General features: G+C 43.3%; 1 protein-coding gene across 1 annotated transcript; it reads right to left on the bottom strand.

Moving 5' to 3' along the window:
* Nucleotides 1-13303: 13303 nt before the first annotated feature.
* Nucleotides 13304-17477, bottom strand: LGALS9 (galectin 9). Its single transcript, XM_088152564.1, has 5 exons — nucleotides 17403-17477; nucleotides 17016-17104; nucleotides 16114-16309; nucleotides 14928-15047; nucleotides 13304-13529 (listed from the first exon to the last, which is right to left on the bottom strand). The coding sequence occupies exons 1-5, from the start codon at nucleotides 17475-17477 to the stop codon at nucleotides 13518-13520; spliced, it is 492 nt and encodes a 163-aa protein (XP_088008690.1). The 3' UTR covers nucleotides 13304-13517.
* Nucleotides 17478-18144: the final 667 nt, after the last annotated feature.

The raw sequence follows: 18144 nt of genomic DNA, 5'->3' as shown, positions 1-18144 counted from the left end.
TTGTTTATTATCAATCCTTTTTCTCCTGCTATCCAAACGCACTGTTGCTCTTGCTGTTCATCGCCCAAGACAAATTCCTTGTATATATTTTACACATGGCCATTAAAGTAGTCTGTCTGTACTCTGTAAAAGGAGTCTGAGTCTCTGCCCTGGGTAGCCTCATAAGGATAACAACTCGGGCATGAGGACAGGGCCGCTGATTAGCAGACATTAATTTTATCATTTCACACGTGCGTACTAGAGCACACTACTGAATGCCTGTAGTTAAGCTGGAAGAGCACGATAACATGTGAAAGGTTGGGTTGAGGACACGTTGCAAGGAAGGTGCTCGGTGGAAGGGAAAATAAGGTTGCCAAAACCAGTTGCAAGACCACCGGCTGACCTAGTTGTAACCTAAAAGTTAATTAGCATAGCAAAACGCACAACCCTAAGGTGGAGATTTTAGAAAACACAGAACATGCTAAGCTCATTATGGGAGGTTAGTATGTCACATGGAACTGAGTATGCTTGCACGACAATGTGACCAAATGGAACCAGTTCTTCTTTTTCCTCACACATGAAATGTATAAAATTTGACAGAAAGCTTGGCTCAAGCTCCCTTTCCTTTGAGAGATGGGAACCTCTTTGCTGAAGCGCTTCAATAAAGTAACCAAGAGAGACTTCCCCTGACTTGGGGTGTCTGACTGGTATTACACACCAGGTAAACGAATCTCCTGGCCTTTTCAGCCAACAGGCATCTTGCAGTCGGCATGGGGTGCAGGGTGGGGGCTACCCTGCAAATAGCCTTTTTGTTCAGGTAGCACCCGTCTTTGTCCTTAAAGATTTGAAGACCCAGGTAGGTAACAGTCTCTTGGTCAGGGTTTCTCAACCTTGGCCACTTTAAGACGGGTGGACTTCAACTCCCAGAATTCTGGGAGCTGGCTGGGGAATTCTGGGAGTTGAAGTCCACCCGTCTTAAAGTGGCCAAGGTTGAGAAACCCTGCTCTTGGGTATTTTAATCAATGGGTTGCAAGCCAGTGAGAGGTGGTGGTGGGAGACAACCACCTCATTAACTGTCTTTCGGTTGGCAGTCCATTCCTGGTGGCAAACCTGTTTTTGCTTCTGGTGGGAGAGGGATTCCATCTCTTAGGAAAATTTTAAAAAACCACAGCTTGTTGGCATTCTCCACCCCTCCTCTTTCATCCAAAGGAGGCACTCTGAACTCAGCTCTCTACTCTCATTTTGCATCACAAATCTCTCCCAAGCAATGGGCCTCCAGGCTTGGTTGTAGATTTTACCTTGTCCCCACGGAAAAGCCCTTTAAATGTGGGGATACAAAATACAAAATTTGGCAAAATTTGGCAAAACATCCCTTGTTGAGTGCAAAACTGCTATCTTGAGGGCAAAATGGGCCACGTCAATGTGCACATAAACTGGTGGACTTTGACCACAATGTCTTTTGGGCATCCAGGAACATTCACCAAAAAACAAGCTCTCTCCTTTCTCCCAAAACACAATTTATCAATTAAAAAAAACAGTTCTAATCAGCCTGTTAAGGAATGTTTAAAACGGAGAATCAAAAAGTCTCCTCCCCCCCCCCGCTTTCCATTCCAACCAGGGGCATGGGGGGGGGGGAAGCAAGAACCGTTGCGGCCCCCCAGCCTCTCTTTCTAATTCACTTGCATTCATTGTCATCCATTGCCATCCATTGGGACTTTCTTTCTTTCTTTCTTTCTTTCTTTCTTTCTTTCTTTCTTTCTTTCTTTCTTTCTTTCTTTCTTTCTTTCTTTCTTTCTTTCTTTCTTTCTTTCTTTCTTTCTTCCTTCCTTCCTTCCTTCCTTCCTCCCTCCCTCCCTCCCTCCCTCCTTCCTTCCTTCCTTCCTTCCTTCCTTCTGGACTTCCTCCCCCCCAACTCAGGAACTGCACCGACCTCCCCTGCTGCCCTCCCTACTTATCTCCTCCGCCCCCATCTCCAGACAGGCTCCGCCCCCTTTCTTTTAGCCCCCTTCGCGGCTGGTCTCCGCTCCACTCCAGTGCAGCGCCCGATCTGTGAGGATCGTCTTTCTCTTGCAGGAGAGGGGGAAAAGTCCCATCGCGAAACTCGGGAAACTTGCCAGAGATTCCTCTTCCTCCTCAGCGTCCGGTCCCAGCTGACCAAATGGCCTTCCAGGAGCCTTATTTCAAACAGGTAAGTTGGGTTGGTTCAAGAAGGGGATGGAAAGGGGAGACAGAGAGGGGTTTCCTCCCCCCACCCCCGCTTTATGCCTCCTATACTTCAGCATCTTGTGGCCGGGTGTTCCTTGGTGCGCTTCCAAGGTGGACAAAACCTTGATTTAGCTACCTCTCTTAAGGCCAGGTGACCTGTCTTTCTACAACACAGGTCACCCGTTATGTATTGTTTTATTTCCTGAGTGTACAATCCACCTGTCACTGTCTCTAGCCAATCAACAGTACTTTAAAACATAAGAAGCATAGCAAAACACAATCCCCCAAACTATGGTAAACTACCAATATAGGAGCAAAAATCAAATTATCCAGTGAAACTCTTTGGCTGGGCTCACATAGCATCCTGAACCTTACGGTGGTTCTTCTTGTATGAGCGGAGCTGCTAGATCTTTGACGGAGCTATCCAGCACCTTGTGAAAAGTCTGCTTGTGAAGGGCGGCACATGAATTTTAATAAATAAACAATAAATAAATAAAAGTAATGATAATTTCTCAAACTTGAATACAGAAGAAACCAAACCAAAAACAAGCAAACAACCCCAAAACAAAATTCTGGTGGGGCGTCCACAATATGTTACGCTGGGCTGAAAAAGGGCCGTGCTAAATTTTGCTCCGGCCTATTGTTGGAATCCAGCTGTTGTCTCAACATGTTGTGCGAACCAGGCTCTCCCCATGAAGCCACAGTGGGGCTGATTTGGCTATAATCCATTCCACAAGTGTTGCAGTTCCAACAGCAATACTTGTTTATTAGGTGGACAGCTCGCCTTTTCTTCAGGAGCTGGAGGTGGCATAGTTTGCGCTCCCTCCAGTTCTTCTCCACAACAGCCACTCAGCAGCCCCGAGGCACAAAACAGGATTTCAGCACATTGGTCACATCATTTCGTTAGCTTAGGGTTCCGTGTATTGTGTAAATCCAGAAATCTGGGTTCAGAAATTTACAGTCACAAATAAATGCAGCCTATAAATTAGCTCTATTTATGGGGCCGAAGCCCCCTTCTCCTCAGGGACATCACTTAATAATTAGTTCATTGTCATTCGGGCGCCCTTTCGTGTGCAGAATAGGGGGCAAAGTCAAGCCATGGAGGCATTGTGTGGAGTGCCGTGAGGATGGCTCAGCCAAGCCCTCTGGGTTTCTCCTCCAACGTCTTCCCAACTCTTGCATTAGTTAGCATTTTAGAGCTAATGAAATGCTTAGTTTTGTTAAGTAATGTTGGAGGGTCTTGTGCCTTTATGGTCGCCCCACCCCAAAAATTTACCATCAAGTTTTGGAATTCCCCTAAATTTCTGGGATCTTCTTCTGGAGCTGGGGGCGTCCTATTTGGACTGACTCTTGGAAAAATTGATTATTTTCCCACCGGCTGCTAGATCTGCCCCTTAGGATCAGGGAGCATCATTTCAAGAAGCAGAGACCTTGGTGATCTCTTATGCAGGGACATCCACTGCGATGGTCCCTCTTTTCAAAATGCCGGGCACAACCAGGCAATCGAAGCCTTTTTAATGTCTGTTGTTCGCTTTGCACACATGTGAAAAGGGACTGGGCTCTCTTGATTGTGTTCACCCTTTTGAGCATGATCTGTGCTCTTATGCAGAAGCAATAGATGCAGATTTACAATACAAGCAGATTGTCTAACAGATTATTATTATATTGTATCTGTTTGCTTAAGGATGGTGGAGTTGTTTTCGCAGAAGACTCCTGGGTCCATTGAACCTGGTGTGCAACACCCAATTTATATCCAATGCAGAAATCTTTTTTAATGGCTTTATTCTGCAGAGTAAAGGGCACCTACACATTGACTTTTCAAGGCAAGTGGGCACCAGCTTGCAAATCAACACATCAGTGTTACAAATCACCATTCCATCAGTGTTGGCCAGTTTCCTTCAAGATGCGCACTCAGAGATCAACCAGTGATGCTGCTAAGTTTAGAACAGTGTTTCTCAACCTCAGCAATGTTAAGATGTGCGGACTTCAACTCCCAGAATTCCCCAGCTAGTATGCTGGCTGGGGAATTCTGGGAGTTGAAGTCCTCACATCTTAACATTGCTGAGGTTGAGAAACACTGAGTTAGAGGCCTTAACCAACATGCCATCTTGTGGGTAGAAAAATGACACCTTCTCAGGAGCGCCTCCACCAATTTCCCTCCTTTTAGTTTGCCCTTGCTGGCAACTTCTGCCTCCTTCTTCCTCTTTACTCCATAACATACACACTTTCACACCAAACACCTGCATAGAGCTGTGTGCACATAACACATATCCATGATCTTTCAGAAATTGTTTTGCTGAAGCGTTTAAAGTCGAAATACAATAACAAGGTTGGGTTCTAAAGCCTAACTTTATAATTTCATGGTTTTATGGTTTTTATAGTTCTGGGTTTTATTGTTGTGGTAAGATATCCAGAGTTCTGTTTTAAGATGGGCTGCCCTTCAAATCAAATCAAATCAAATCAAATCAAATCAAATCAAATCAAATCAAATCAAATCAAATCAAATGATACCACCAGCCTAAACATGGCTTCTTTTGCTTAACTGATGTTGCTGCATTTTTTATTTGCTGTCCTCTATGACAGTTTTTAAGGGCTATATAGCTTTTGAGAGTTGGGTTTTTTTCAGAATGAACTTATACATTTTTAAAAATGATAGAAAAGCTATAAACGAATAAAGAAATAATTGTAACAAGAAGAGGGTATCTTTTTTTAAATATTGCAATTTTAAAAAATTAAAAATATACTGCAGTTTTTAAAAGAGAAAGACAGGGAAAACAATATACACAAACAAATGAAAAGAGAAATATCCAACCAATTGATTTGTTACGAAATTGTAACACCGGGAAAAAAGAAAATAAATATAAATAAATAAAATGTGAAGTAAGCATGAAAAATAGAGCTGATAGATAATATAGTTGGAGCAGCAACTAAAGAACTGTGATACATTTCTAATCTTTCCACCTTTTCACATCCCTGTTCCTCACCAGAAAATACCCCTTTAGGAAGGAAAGAGGAAAGACTGTACAGTTCTGTTGGACTGGCGGTGCTAAGTTGGGCTTCTCTGCTGAAAATGTTATTCTATGAAAAAGACAAATGAAAATTAAAACATAAACTTCCCCCCACGCTGAAAACTGACATGACGTGAGAACATTGTTTCAGATTAATAAATATTAATTCAAGCATTATATCTTATATCTGCCTTGAGATGAGATGAAGGCTGTAGCTAAGATTGGTAACCCAAGGTCCCAAGATGGAGAAATGGGACCTTGCTCAGGATTTTTAATTTCCATTGACAATTTCTTTCTATGTGGTCTTCCTTATTGTGAGAAGCACCTTACATTCGTTTTTTTAGGGAAAGACAGTATTACTATGACCCGGTGGCGATGGAGTAAGCATTCCAGTTTCTTAAGGTCAGGTCTACTTATCTGGCACAATCTGCTGCTTAAGCTGCTCAGCGTCCCAAACTACTAGAAACTGAGACTTTTCTTTGGCGTCACAGTGACAAGCAGATACAAAAGCTGCAGTTTAACGTACATGCACTTCCAAGTGTATTCATACAGTAATGCAGGGTTTCTCAACCTTGGCAACTTTAAGATGAGTGGACTTCAACTCCCAGAGTTCCCCAGCCAGCATGCTTTACAATGTACGGCTGGGGAATTCTGGGAGTTGAAGTCGGCGCATCTTAAAGTTGCCAAGGCTGAGAAACACTGCAGTAATGAAATGTAATGAAGAGTTTATTACAGTCAAAGGACCAAAGAACAAACATAATAACAGAGTAATAAAGAAAGAAAACAGCATACATATTGACTTTTCATGGGAAGCAGTCATTCCGAAAATAGGTTCTTCCTGCATCTAGTCCCGACAGCCAAAAATTTAGCCAGTGCCAAGTCCCATTAGGCTTCAAGTAAGATGGGAGAAAATTTGCATATGCCTGGTTTAAACGCCCTGGTTGAAAAATCAGTAAAGGGGAAATAAAGGTTTGTCTCAGATCAGAATACAATCCACAAACCAAAGGGATGTGCTTCACAAGCTGCACTCTTGAGTTCTTACGAGCGCAGAGTCTTCGTATGGCCTGGAATCTGACTACTGAGAGCTGTGATGGAAAGCCGTCCAACTGCGCCTTTGCCAAAGAAATCTGATAAGTACTGAGACTTAGACTGGTTAAACATGAGGCCATACGCCAATTATTTTTATAATAGATGCTTAAATGAACTGGGGAACAGGCTGGGTTAGCTTTACTAATCAAGTCCTGCAAGCTCATATATAAAACAAGGACTGCCGTTGTAGCAGTGTGTCCTCGATCATTTCCTGCCTTTCTTTATTTTTCATTTGGTCGTACTTGACACCGCTGAAGTGTCACCAGATCTGATTTGGCCCAGAAAAAGTTTGCACCAGATGCTAGATGAAGCTAAAATGCACCTGCGTAAAGATTGGGGTCCAGCCATTCTTCGTGCAAATTGTATGAATGTCCTATGGTTTATTCATTTGGGCACAACAAAGATGGCTCCCTCTTGGCACCTTCTCTGCATCTACAAGATGATAAAGCAAACTGCAGAACTGTTGAATGCGCCTTCTTCCGTGTTGAGGTTAATGGGACAGAGAACTCTCCTGGGTGGTTGTAAGTCATTTCTTCTCTGCCTAGCGAAGGATTTCTTCATACAGTTTCTTCTTAACCTGTGGAACTTACAGCCACAAGATGTAACACTGACTACCAATGTACATAGTTTGTGCTGATGCACTCTCTCTGCTTCAACCCAACATTCAACCAATGAGAAGGAGCTCATACTTCAGGGTTGTAGTAACTCTTTAGATGGGCACAGCTCGATGGCTGAGTTAAAATCTTTGCACGCCAGTGGTAGTGAAATGAGAGCAATAATTCAACAAAACAAGGGGCTATCCGTATTATTTTAATGGGGGGCAAATTAAGAAAAGTGATGGGTGGGGAATTCTGGCTGGGGAATTCTGGGGGTTGAAATCTACGCATCGTAAAGGCTCTGAGATTGAGCAACATTGTTTTAAAGCCCCCCCCCCTTTTTTTTTTTTAAGCAAAGTTGCTGTCATAGTTCCCAGGCATTTATCCATGACAGAAATATCAATCAGATGAGCAAATCGGGAAGGTGAATTAATATGTCTTTGGGCTGAGAGTCTAAAAATCAACAAAACCTGGCTACCAATCCTGAAAAATACAGCCTGCAAAAGGTCAACGAACTCAGCTCAACACCAGGACGTGTGAACAGTTCACACAATGAACATACTAATCACCCCCAGCAGCCCCTCGTTAACAACTCAATAGAAGAAAAAACCCTGCCTAATCCCCAGGAAGATACACACAGATTCTGACACCAAAACAAGCAGCCACTCAGTAACCCAACCCCCCCCCACACACACCCAATCCCCCCCTTCCCCCCCCCCAGATCTCTATAAATACCCACAGAAGGGTCACATCACCCTGGGCACAGAAAGAACTGCTCCTGTCTGTGCTCCTGCACTCTGAAGATGCCGGTCACAGGTGCTGGCGAAACGTTCCAGAACACGGCCACACAGCCCGGAAGACCCACACCAGCCGTTGTATGCCGGCCGTGAAAGCCTTCAACAATACATTACCAAGTTATGTCTGAGTGCTCCTTACATTCTCCCACGTTCAGCAAATTCACACAACACTGTTAATCAAAACTTGGTTTAAGTGTTTTGTGTGAATCTGGTCCTTGTAATTTCTAAATCTTGGTTTGTGACTTCCCAGTTGTGCCTTACAGGTAGTCCTCACCTAATGACTGTTTGTTCAGTGACTGTCTGAAGTTACGGCAGTGCTGAACAATGGGACTTATGACCAGTCCCCAAAATTACGACCTTCGCAGAGCTGCCATGGTCACGTGATCAAAATTCGGGTGCTTGGCAGCCTGCCTGTACTTATGACCGCAGGGGCACTTCAGCTCCCCCCACCTGCCTATCTCCCTCCCATCTCTGCCCTTTTCGCCCCCTTCCGCCCTGCAATCTGTTGCCCCAGTTGACCTGCTACTTTTTACAATCCATAAACGTTTATCCTTAGCTTTCCTGTTTGTCAAGAAGTATAGTCCCTTTTAGTCTCTGTGTCTGCTTTGTCCACAGTTCTAGCTTTATATGTTTTATCTCCCTGGCCCCAGTATTTGAAAAATCCAATTTTCTTCCATCTCTCTCTCTGTCTTGAACTGAGTGAGTCTTCTTCACTGAATGAAATCTAAGTACTTTTGTGATGTCAGACTATTTCTGTCATATTGTACAATATATATAATAGTGATAACATACTCATATTTTTGTCATATTTCCTGTTTTAAATGCTGCAAAGGCTGCATATAATGTGTTGTTCCTAGAACAGACTACCTTTGCCCACCAGCCATGCCAGTAAGACTGCCAGCCCCATTACGCACTGTGGGGAACAGGTTTCTAGATAGATTATTGGCATGATCCTACATTCTCCTCTTATGCTCTTATTTCCCTTCCTTACATAGTTCACAATAATCTGGTGGGTTCCTCCATTCTATGAAGCACATTCTGGAGGTCACCAAAGACTGGAAGAAGAAAGAGGCATCATCAAGAAATGCATTCCCCCTCCCTTAACCAATTGGTTGAGCAAATAGGTCATAATTTGTTCCAACCTATTATTTTTAGTTTATAATATCTTTATACAGATACCAATAAGAATAAATAAGATTATCTTAAAGGTATTTACAAAATTTTTGTGCACGTTTTCTTTCACAATATATCAGTGTTTGAGTTATTAAAATCTTGAATTCATTAAAAAGGAATTATATTAAGTGACTGTTAATTAAGCTGTATCCTATGTATGTAAGTAAACATATAAACTAGCATCTTCTTGCTCCTGTGGCTGATGAGGTGTGCCCGGCCTAGCTGCTGGGCCCTACAGGCTGCCTTCACACTGCAAAGAAGGGAGGAGAAAGCTGCTTTTGCTCTTTTCCCCTTCTTCGCAGCACGAAGCCAGCCCCACCCCCACCCAGGACCACCAAAGAGGGCACCCCTCGCCCCCTCCCTCACCCGGCAGTGCCCGGGGCTGGCAACTTCCTGCCCGCTTCCCCACTGACTTGATTGCGGGAAGCGGGCAGGAAGTTGCCCTGCCTAACGACCGGGCATTCACTTAATGACAGCAACCAGGACTGCCGGGATTGTGGTCGCTAAGATAAGCAGTCACATGATAATTCGCTTAACGACTGCATCGCTTAGCGACCTGAATTCCAGTCCCAGTTGTGCTTTGTTCTGTCACTGTTGTTGTTCTTGTTGTGGTTTGATGTGACAAGTTGCTACCTTTCTTTCTGCATGTGCCAGGTTTTCATAGATGGAAGGGAATATTTGGAATTCAAGCACAGGATCCCCTTTTCCCACGTGGATACCATTGGAGTCTCAGGGGAAGTAGATCAGATCTCAATTAACTTCCAAGACTCTACTGTAAGTGTTCCATTTGTTCATTGTATTTATAAAACACCTCTCCTGCATTTCTCTGATAAACATTTCTCTCACAGGGCTGCAGTTACCATAATGACTTTTCTGACCCCCTTCCCAGACACCACTGGCTCCTAGACCAAACAGGCTGACCCTGAATATAAAAATAACCAAACAGGGTTGGACTACATGAGTAGATGGATGGACTTAAACCATTTAGGAAATCCCAAAGCTCTAGTCTAGACAAGGAAGTCAACAAAAATCCCAGGAGAAGTCAATGGGGAGCCATTTTTGTACTTCTGCCAAGAAAACAACAGGGGCCAGTCCATAAAATCACCCAGAGTCCAACCACAACCAGCTCAGGCTTGTTCTTGGATGGGAGACCACTAGGAATCTCACGGCCATAGACAAGACTGGGCAGTCAAAAAAACAGCCTGAGAGAAACAAGGGCCCTCCACTTCTATATCATTGCCAATAAAAGGATATAGACATGTCCATGTTGTCACTAGGACAACGTGACTTGAGGTCATCTTTATCATTCACTATGCAGCGCAAATTGTTGGAGGAGAGCTGTGTTAGTCAAAGAACAGAAGGCCTCCAGGAGCACTTTTCCTGACCAACAAACTTTACTAAAAGGTGTAAGGTTTTCTGAGCTGCATCTTGCTTGATCAGGTGCAGGGAGTGGCGAGATCAGTGTTTCTCAGCCTTGGCAACTTTAGGATGTGTGGACTTCAGCTCCCAGAGTTTCCCAGCCAGCATCTCTCTCAGCCTGACTCACCTCACAGGGTTGTTGTTATGGGGAAAATAGGAAGAGGAAGGAATGTTCGCTGCCTTGAGCTATTTATAAAAATAATAAAGGCGGGTTTAAAAAAAAATCTAAAAAAAAAAGTCTGCGACATATGTAAACCCCTGACATCTCCGACATGATCTTTAGATTCTCTAATGGGGGGGGGGGCAGTCTGCAAGTTAGGTGGAATTCGGAGGAATTTGGCAAACAATTTGATTATCATTCGGATCTAGTCTAACGCTGAAGTCCCCTGCTATGACAATATGGGCAGTTGGAAAGCATAATTGAACATTATTGATGTCCATTTCTGCTTTTGCCCAAAGTTCTGCAATGCACAATCGACTGATGTTGGGTGGTATATAGAAATTAAGGAGGAGCAATTTCTCAACAGAAAAATTTAAAATGACCATGCAAAATTCTCAGATGAGTCTAGTGACATGATCTCAGTATTAAGAGCAATTGAAATATGAATGCTCAAACCAGCACGATGTCTCCCTCATCCGAAGCCGGGAACTGCTGGGCGGGATAAAGATTTATATCCCTCATTAAACAGATCATTGATTGACCATGTCTCTTGAGACAGAAGTATACTGAACTGGGAAATATAGCTTAAAAAGGCAGGATCTCTTTTTCTGGCTTCCCATCCAGCAATGTTCCAAGAGAGCAAGGATAGAGATTCTGGTAAGATTTTAAGTGCGCTGGATCTTCTGGAGGAAGATCTGGGAGACCAAGGGGAGTCCCTTGTATCAGATTTTGGCCTTGGGATAGAAGGAGCTTTAAGAGTAACCGCAGTTTCGGTAGCTAAGCTTCCATAGAGTGGCTTATTGGAACCTAAAGGGCTCTCTTCAGCATCATTACAAGGGACTAACAACTCAACTCGACCCTCTGGTCATCTGAAAATGCCTGATGTTGTGCCCAAAGGTGAAAAGACTCAACATCACCTACAATGGAAGAACGGATGGTGACGATGATGGAGTTGGCTGAGATGGCAAAATTGCTTAGAGAAAAAACATCGACTAACTTTAATGCCAGTTGAAAGCCCCTTTGGGACTTTCTGCAGGAGACAGAAAAAAAGTGAAATTACAATATATGGATTTGACGATTAGTTGAATTAATAGGTTATACAAAATATGCATGTTAAGATGTAGTTCTAGAGTAAGAGGTCATTATATGATTTATCTATATCTGCTGTATAAGAAGTCAGAAGTCATTCTTTCTGTAATTTTTCATTTTTTCCCTTTTCTTTACTTTCCATCACTTTTGCATTCTTTCTTTACTTCTAACTCTGCTTTTCTCCTTGATTATTCATTCTTGTTGGCTTTTATCTTTATGCTTTTCATAACTTAATAAAGTTCTTATGAAAATACCTGATGTGTTCCAGCTACCCTACCCCCCCCCCCCATAAAGAACTGATAATGCAATGTTTTGGGAGTTACCAACTCAATAAGTGGGTCACCTGTGCCAATAGTAGCCAGCAGAGTTTTTTTAAGACTGTCCAACCTTTGCAAAATATCTTCTGGCTCTACCTTGAATAGGACCCCAAAGGCTCTGACAAGAACAGCCTCCTCCGTATCAAATTTAGCCTCATTTTGCATAACGATGTTACGCCCCGTGTCCTGGCTTAGCCAAAGACGAGCAGGGAGTGGCGATACTCTTGTTAATGGCAGGCTTTACGTTTGGCGGTCTGTGTGAATCAGAAGCAGCAGAGCTGAGCAAAGGAATGGCCCCTACATTATGAAAAACTCTGATTGGAAAAGTAGCCAGGAAAGAGTTCATTTGAAGCAACATGGGTGGTAGATTGCTTGAAGGTTGGTAAAACTGGTTTGCTGCCAGGCCAGCTTGGAAGTCACTTAGCCAGGCACAGATCTATTTGCCGGCGGTGGCAGTGAAAATGCTGTCCCTGAGAAGTTACCTGTCAGGCCTAGCCCAAGGAACTCCAGGAGACCATGCAGAATCAATCCAGCAAGGTTTATTAGCTACAACCCCTTAACAAGAATGTTCCCAGAATGAAACCAGTTCCCAGGCTCAGCCAGTTCACACCGATGGATTTTCTTAGGGAGGTGCCAGTCTCCTCCGCTTATCTCTTTCTCGCTCCTCTGGAGATGAGAGCACATTCTTTACTCCCCTCCCACCATTCCAGTCCATCACATTACCATTGCTTTTCTGGAGACCCAGTGACTGGAGTTAAGGCTGTTCAAAGATATACGAAGAGCAGCTTGATTTAATTGCAAGAAGCAGGTCAGCTTGGATGAGGTAACTTCTTTGAGTACTTGCACACCTCCCTCGATAATCAGATTGACACCTTTATTGGCTCGTAATTTATTATTCTTTTGCCCTAAGCGGTACCCCTTCACTAGATTGTCTGTTTCGGCTTCAGCTTCAAAAAGGCAGAGGGTCTTTCTATGTGTTTTTGTGCAAAGACATCAAAAGCGCTTTTTAACGGGTCCAAATTGTTTTTAATGGAGGCTTGTTTTGCCATGAATTCAGTGGAGCCATCACAAGTCGGCAGCTTTTCCCAGTCTTTGCCCTGTGCAAATTTATTTTTATTCTCTTTAGAGGAAACTGGAGAGCTATCAATCTGATTCCATTTCATTGACCACAGCTAAGTACTGTTCTACAGTTTGTACGCTATGCCATAGTATCGCCTCTAATTTTTCTTAGATATTTTAGAATTTTATGTGTTTCTCTTTTTTTATCTTAATTAATTGTGACAATTAAAAAATTGTTTTATTTGCTGGTCTATGACCAAATAAGTTGATTGATTGATTGATTGATTGATTGATATCACATTTATTATTAACCATTAATTTACAAAGAAAAAAGTAATCCAAATGTAAACATTTTAATTTTTTTTTACATTTTAAAAAATTTTTACAATCACAAAAACACATCAAACATCCATATTGCTAGGGCAGCGTGGGTGCGGTCTCACCATCTTCTCCTTCCATAACGTGGGGATTCTCCATTTAAGATCGCAAACAGGTTTTCCTGAGCGTGTGAACGGCACAGAGGAAAAACGCAAGCAAAGGACCATTAAAACACAGCAAGCTATATTTTTTGATTACTGGATTCCAGATCTCCCAGAGCAAATCATTCAAACGGGATGACCATGCTGCTACTGTTCAGTCTGAAGAGGAAAAGGAGAAGAATTGGGTGCAGGGGGAAGGAAAGGAAATTAAAAGTTACATGTTAAGTCCTATTGTAAAATGAAATGCCAATGAACAGATTGGTTCTAATTTCCAACACGGAAAAGAGAGTGACTGACCCAAACTCACACGGTGGATTTCCATGACTGAGGATGGACGTGAACCTATTTTTTCCAGTCCTGGTTCAACACCGTAACCACCACACTACACTAGCTGTCTTTCTATGGATGACATTAGAATTCTGTTGATTAAACAAAGGGAGCTTTCTTCTAATCAAAATTAGCGTACAATTAAATTTACTGAAATTAAAAATAGCTTCTTGATGTGCTTCCTTGCCGGGGTACGTCATTTGCGCAGTTTTGAAATCCCTCTATAAGTAAAAGGAGGGTGAATTTCTGCTTTTATGCCTGAGTTAAACTTGGCATAAAGAAAAGGGGACTGGTTCTGTACCCACAGAACATCTCCGATATGCTCGTAGCTAATTTTCCCTGTTCCTATTGCAATAGGAAAATTGGTTGTAATAAGGGACAATCGACAATTGATGACAGCAGGGGAGGGGTTAAAAAAAAACACTCCCATCTCTACTGGTGGGATGCCAAGCCCCTACCAGCTCTGTATGTGTGTGTGTGAATCCATTCAATTGTGTCCGATTCTCAGAGACTGCAGCCAGCTGGCTTTGTGTCTAAGACAGGACTAGAACTCATGGTCTCCCGGCTTCTAGCCTGGTGCCTTAACCCCTACACTAAACTGGCTGTGGTACCCCATCCTAGATGATGCTGAAATACAACCCACCTAAATCCCTACTTTGGCAACAGCTGTGATGAGCATCCTTTACAATACATCCCCTGCCCCCCACCCCCAAAATTATAAATATGGCTCCTGACCATCAAACTCATTAAAAAAAAAAAAGGAAGAACTTCCTTAATTCCAAACTTGATGCTTTGAAACCCTGATTCAAATATTTGGAAACAAAATCCTGCTCAACTTTGAAAGATGGATGGGTGTGATGAGTACTCCAGTGCTACTGACCCTGTCAGGCATCCGGGAAGGGTCAAAAAAGTCAAAATGGTGGCTACTACCATGCAAAGCTGTGTCTCTGATGTGCGTCATGCCTGTGACACACGTAAGAATGGGGTGGGGCTTGACCATTGGGTTGGGGCTACCATCTTGACTTTTTGATCTTTGTCCCAGGCCACTCTGGAAACTGTAAGAAAATATTTGCATTTTTCAAAGACTGGGGGGAAACAGGAAAGGCATATATTTCTCCCCTCTAAATTCTTCACACATTCAAACCCAAGAAAAATAAGTGCACTTATTTGTTAATCAGAGAAATGCAGGAGAGGTGTTTTATAAATACAATGAACAAATGGAACACTTACAGTAGAGTCTTGGAAGTTAATTGAGATCTGATCTACTTCCCCTGAGACTCCAATGGTATCCACGTGGGAAAAGGGGATCCTGTGCTTGAATTCCAAATATTCCCTTCCATCTATGAAAACCTGGCACATGCAGAAAGAAAGGTAGCAACTTGTCACATCAAACCACAACAAGAACAACAACAGTGACAGAACAAAGCACAACTGGGACTGGAATTCAGGTCGCTAAGCGATGCAGTCGTTAAGCGAATTATCATGTGACTGCTTATCTTAGCGACCACAATCCCGGCAGTCCTGGTTGCTGTCATTAAGTGAATGCCTGGTCGTTAGGCGGGGCAACTTCCTGCCCGCTTCCCACAATCAAGTCAGTGGGGAAGCGGGCAGGAAGTTGCCAGCCCCAGGCACTGCCGGGTGAGGGAGGGGGCGAGGGGTGCCCTCTTTGACGGTCCTGGGTGGGGGTGGGGCTGGCTTCGTGCTGTGAAGAAGGGGAAAAGAGCAAAAGCAGCTTTCTCCTCCCTTCTTTGCAGTTTTTAGAGAGTCTAACAATCAACAAAACCTGGCTACTGATCCTGAAAAATACAGCCTGCAAAAGGTCAACGAACTCAGCTCAACCACCAGGACATGTGAACAGTTCACACAATGAACTTGCTAATCACCCCCAGCAGCCCCTCGTTAACAATTCAATAGAAGAAAAAACCCTGCCTAATCCCCAGGAAGATACACACAGATGCTGACACCAAAACAAGCAGCCACTCAGTAACTCAACCCCCCCACACACACACCCAATCCCCCCTCCCCCCCCCCCAGATCTCTATAAATACCCACAGAAGGGTCACATCACCCTGGGCACAGAGAGAACTGCTCTTGTCTGTGCTCCTGCACTCTGAAGATGCCGGTCACAGGTGCTGGCGCAATGTTAGGAAACAAAACTTCCAGAACACGGCCACACAGCCCGGAAGACCCACATCAGCCATAACTTGGTAAGTCCAGGTCAAAAGACACTGTGGTCAAAATCCACCAGTTTATGGTTGCATTGACGTGGCCCATTTTGCACTCGAGATAGCAGTTCTGCACTCAACAAGGGATGTTTTGCCAAATTTTGTATTTGACACATTTAAAGGGCTTTTCCATGGGCACAAGATAAAATCTGTAACCAAGCCAAGTGTATTTGCACTTATCGTCTTAGTACCACATAGGAGGTGTAATTCACAAAAAATCGGATCTCAAAAGGGTGGCCTTTGTGGAAGACCATGTCGTAGTTCCTTTCTTCATGTTGCCAGCCCCCATTTTCATGTGAATTGCACACAACGCACTTCTGGTCAAAACGGACATTGAAATGGAAAGCGATATCTTGGGATCTGCCACACTGAAAATTAATTGCAAATCTGCAGAGAGAGTGAGAAAGAGAAATCATATGGATGAGGGTCATGCACTATGAGGGTAAATGGAAGAAACATCATGGAACAAGGTCCTGGCAAACCATTTACAAACTGTATTTTTCATTCATTCATCCCACTATCAATGGCTTGACACAGGCTAAATTTAATCTGGGTTTTTGAGTATATATACCATTCATTCCTTTTGAAACAGAAGCCGACAAAAATGGGTGCTGGGTATCTAATTTGACCCAGACTGAGATACCTTCCATATTTCCATCATGTCCATGAGGGAGAGAGATGCTCCTCTTTTAATTTTTAGGATTTTCAAACTGATTTGGTTGAAAGACACCCCGTCTTCTTCTGTACAGAACTACGCAGTTCTACCCTTTACAACTGGGATGCACTGGGAACGGGTGACTTAAGAAGCATATGTGGGAGAAAGCAAGAAGTGTGAAGGCTCCAAGCGACCAGCAACTTCTGTGTGTTTATTTGCAAAGCCTCCAATCTGTCTGGAAAGCATCGTTTCTTCTCAGAACTCATTCCCACCAATGCCAGGGTTACACGATATGGACTGAAAGTTGTTCAGAAATGGAGCTGGTTTTGGGTTGCGGCTTCACAAGTTCCACAGCAGCCCAGATATTTTGAGAACTGATTTGGATTTCTTGGGTGAACTTCTCATATAATCCTCTTATCCCCCATTTGGATGGCTCACCTTTTGCAGTGCTTCAAAACATTACCGGAGACTATTACGGTCATGCCACCTTTAAGGCAACCCAAAATTGGACCGCTGAAAGGAACAGCCTAACCAGAATTTAAAAGAAAAAAAAAGTATCCGTTAAATGCAGAACCTGCCACAGCCCAAAGACATATTAATTCACCTTCCCGATTTGCTCATCTGATTGATATTTCTGTCATGGATAAATGCCTGGGAACTATGACAGCAACTTTGCTAAAAAAAAAAAAAAAGGGGGGGGGGGCTTTAAAACAATGTTGCTCAATCTCAGAGCCTTTACGATGCATAGATTTCAACCCCCAGAATTCCCCAGCCAGAATTCCCCACCCATCACTTTTCTTAATTTGCCCCCCATTAAAATAATACGGATAGCCCCTTGTTTTGTTGAATTATTGCTCTCATTTCACTACCACTGGCGTGCAAAGATTTTAACTCAGCCATCGAGCTGTGCCCATCTAAAGAGTTACTACAACCCTGAAGTATGAGCTCCTTCTCATTGGTTGAATGTTGGGTTGAAGCAGAGAGAGTGCATCAGCACAAACTATGTACATTGGTAGTCAGTGTTACATCTTGTGGCTGTAAGTTCCACAGGTTAAGAAGAAACTGTATGAAGAAATCCTTCGCTAGGCAGAGAAGAAATGACTTACAACCACCCAGGAGAGTTCTCTGTCCCATTAACCTCAACACGGAAGAAGGCGCATTCAACAGTTCTGCAGTTTGCTTTATCATCTTGTAGATGCAGAGAAGGTGCCAAGAGGGAGCCATCTTTGTTGTGCCCAAATGAATAAACCATAGGACATTCATACAATTTGCACGAAGAATGGCTGGACCCCAATCTTTACGCAGGTGCATTTTAGCTTCATCTAGCATCTGGTGCAAACTTTTTCTGGGCCAAATCAGATCTGGTGACACTTCAGCGGTGTCAAGTACGACCAAATGAAAAATAAAGAAAGGCAGGAAATGATCGAGGACACACTGCTACAACGGCAGTCCTTGTTTTATATATGAGCTTGCAGGACTTGATTAGTAAAGCTAACCCAGCCTGTTCCCCAGTTCATTTAAGCATCTATTATAAAAATAATTGGCGTATGGCCTCATGATTAACCAG

Source organism: Python bivittatus, unplaced genomic scaffold (genome assembly GCF_059951505.1).
Source record: "Python bivittatus isolate LINGU-HERP-01145 unplaced genomic scaffold, Pbiv_v1 ctg000690_np1212, whole genome shotgun sequence".
In the NCBI taxonomy this organism is placed as follows: Eukaryota; Metazoa; Chordata; class Lepidosauria; order Squamata; family Pythonidae; genus Python; species Python bivittatus.
The sequence above is the reverse complement of the archived record's forward strand: the minus strand, read 5'-3'. Positions and strand labels throughout refer to the sequence as shown.

Bases quoted from the DNA above. Each gene is read 5' to 3' on its own strand.
- LGALS9 (XM_088152564.1), bottom strand. From the start codon at position 17,477: ATGGCTGAGTTAAAATCTTTGCACGCCAGTGGTAGTGAAATGAGAGCA. The intron at 16,310-17,015 runs GTGAGCCATCCA...CTCTCTCTGCAG, and splicing joins GTTTTGAAGCACTGCAAAAG to ATTTGCAATTAATTTTCAGT. The intron at 15,048-16,113 runs GTACTAAGACGA...TGCATGTGCCAG, and splicing joins TGAATTACACCTCCTATGTG to GTTTTCATAGATGGAAGGGA.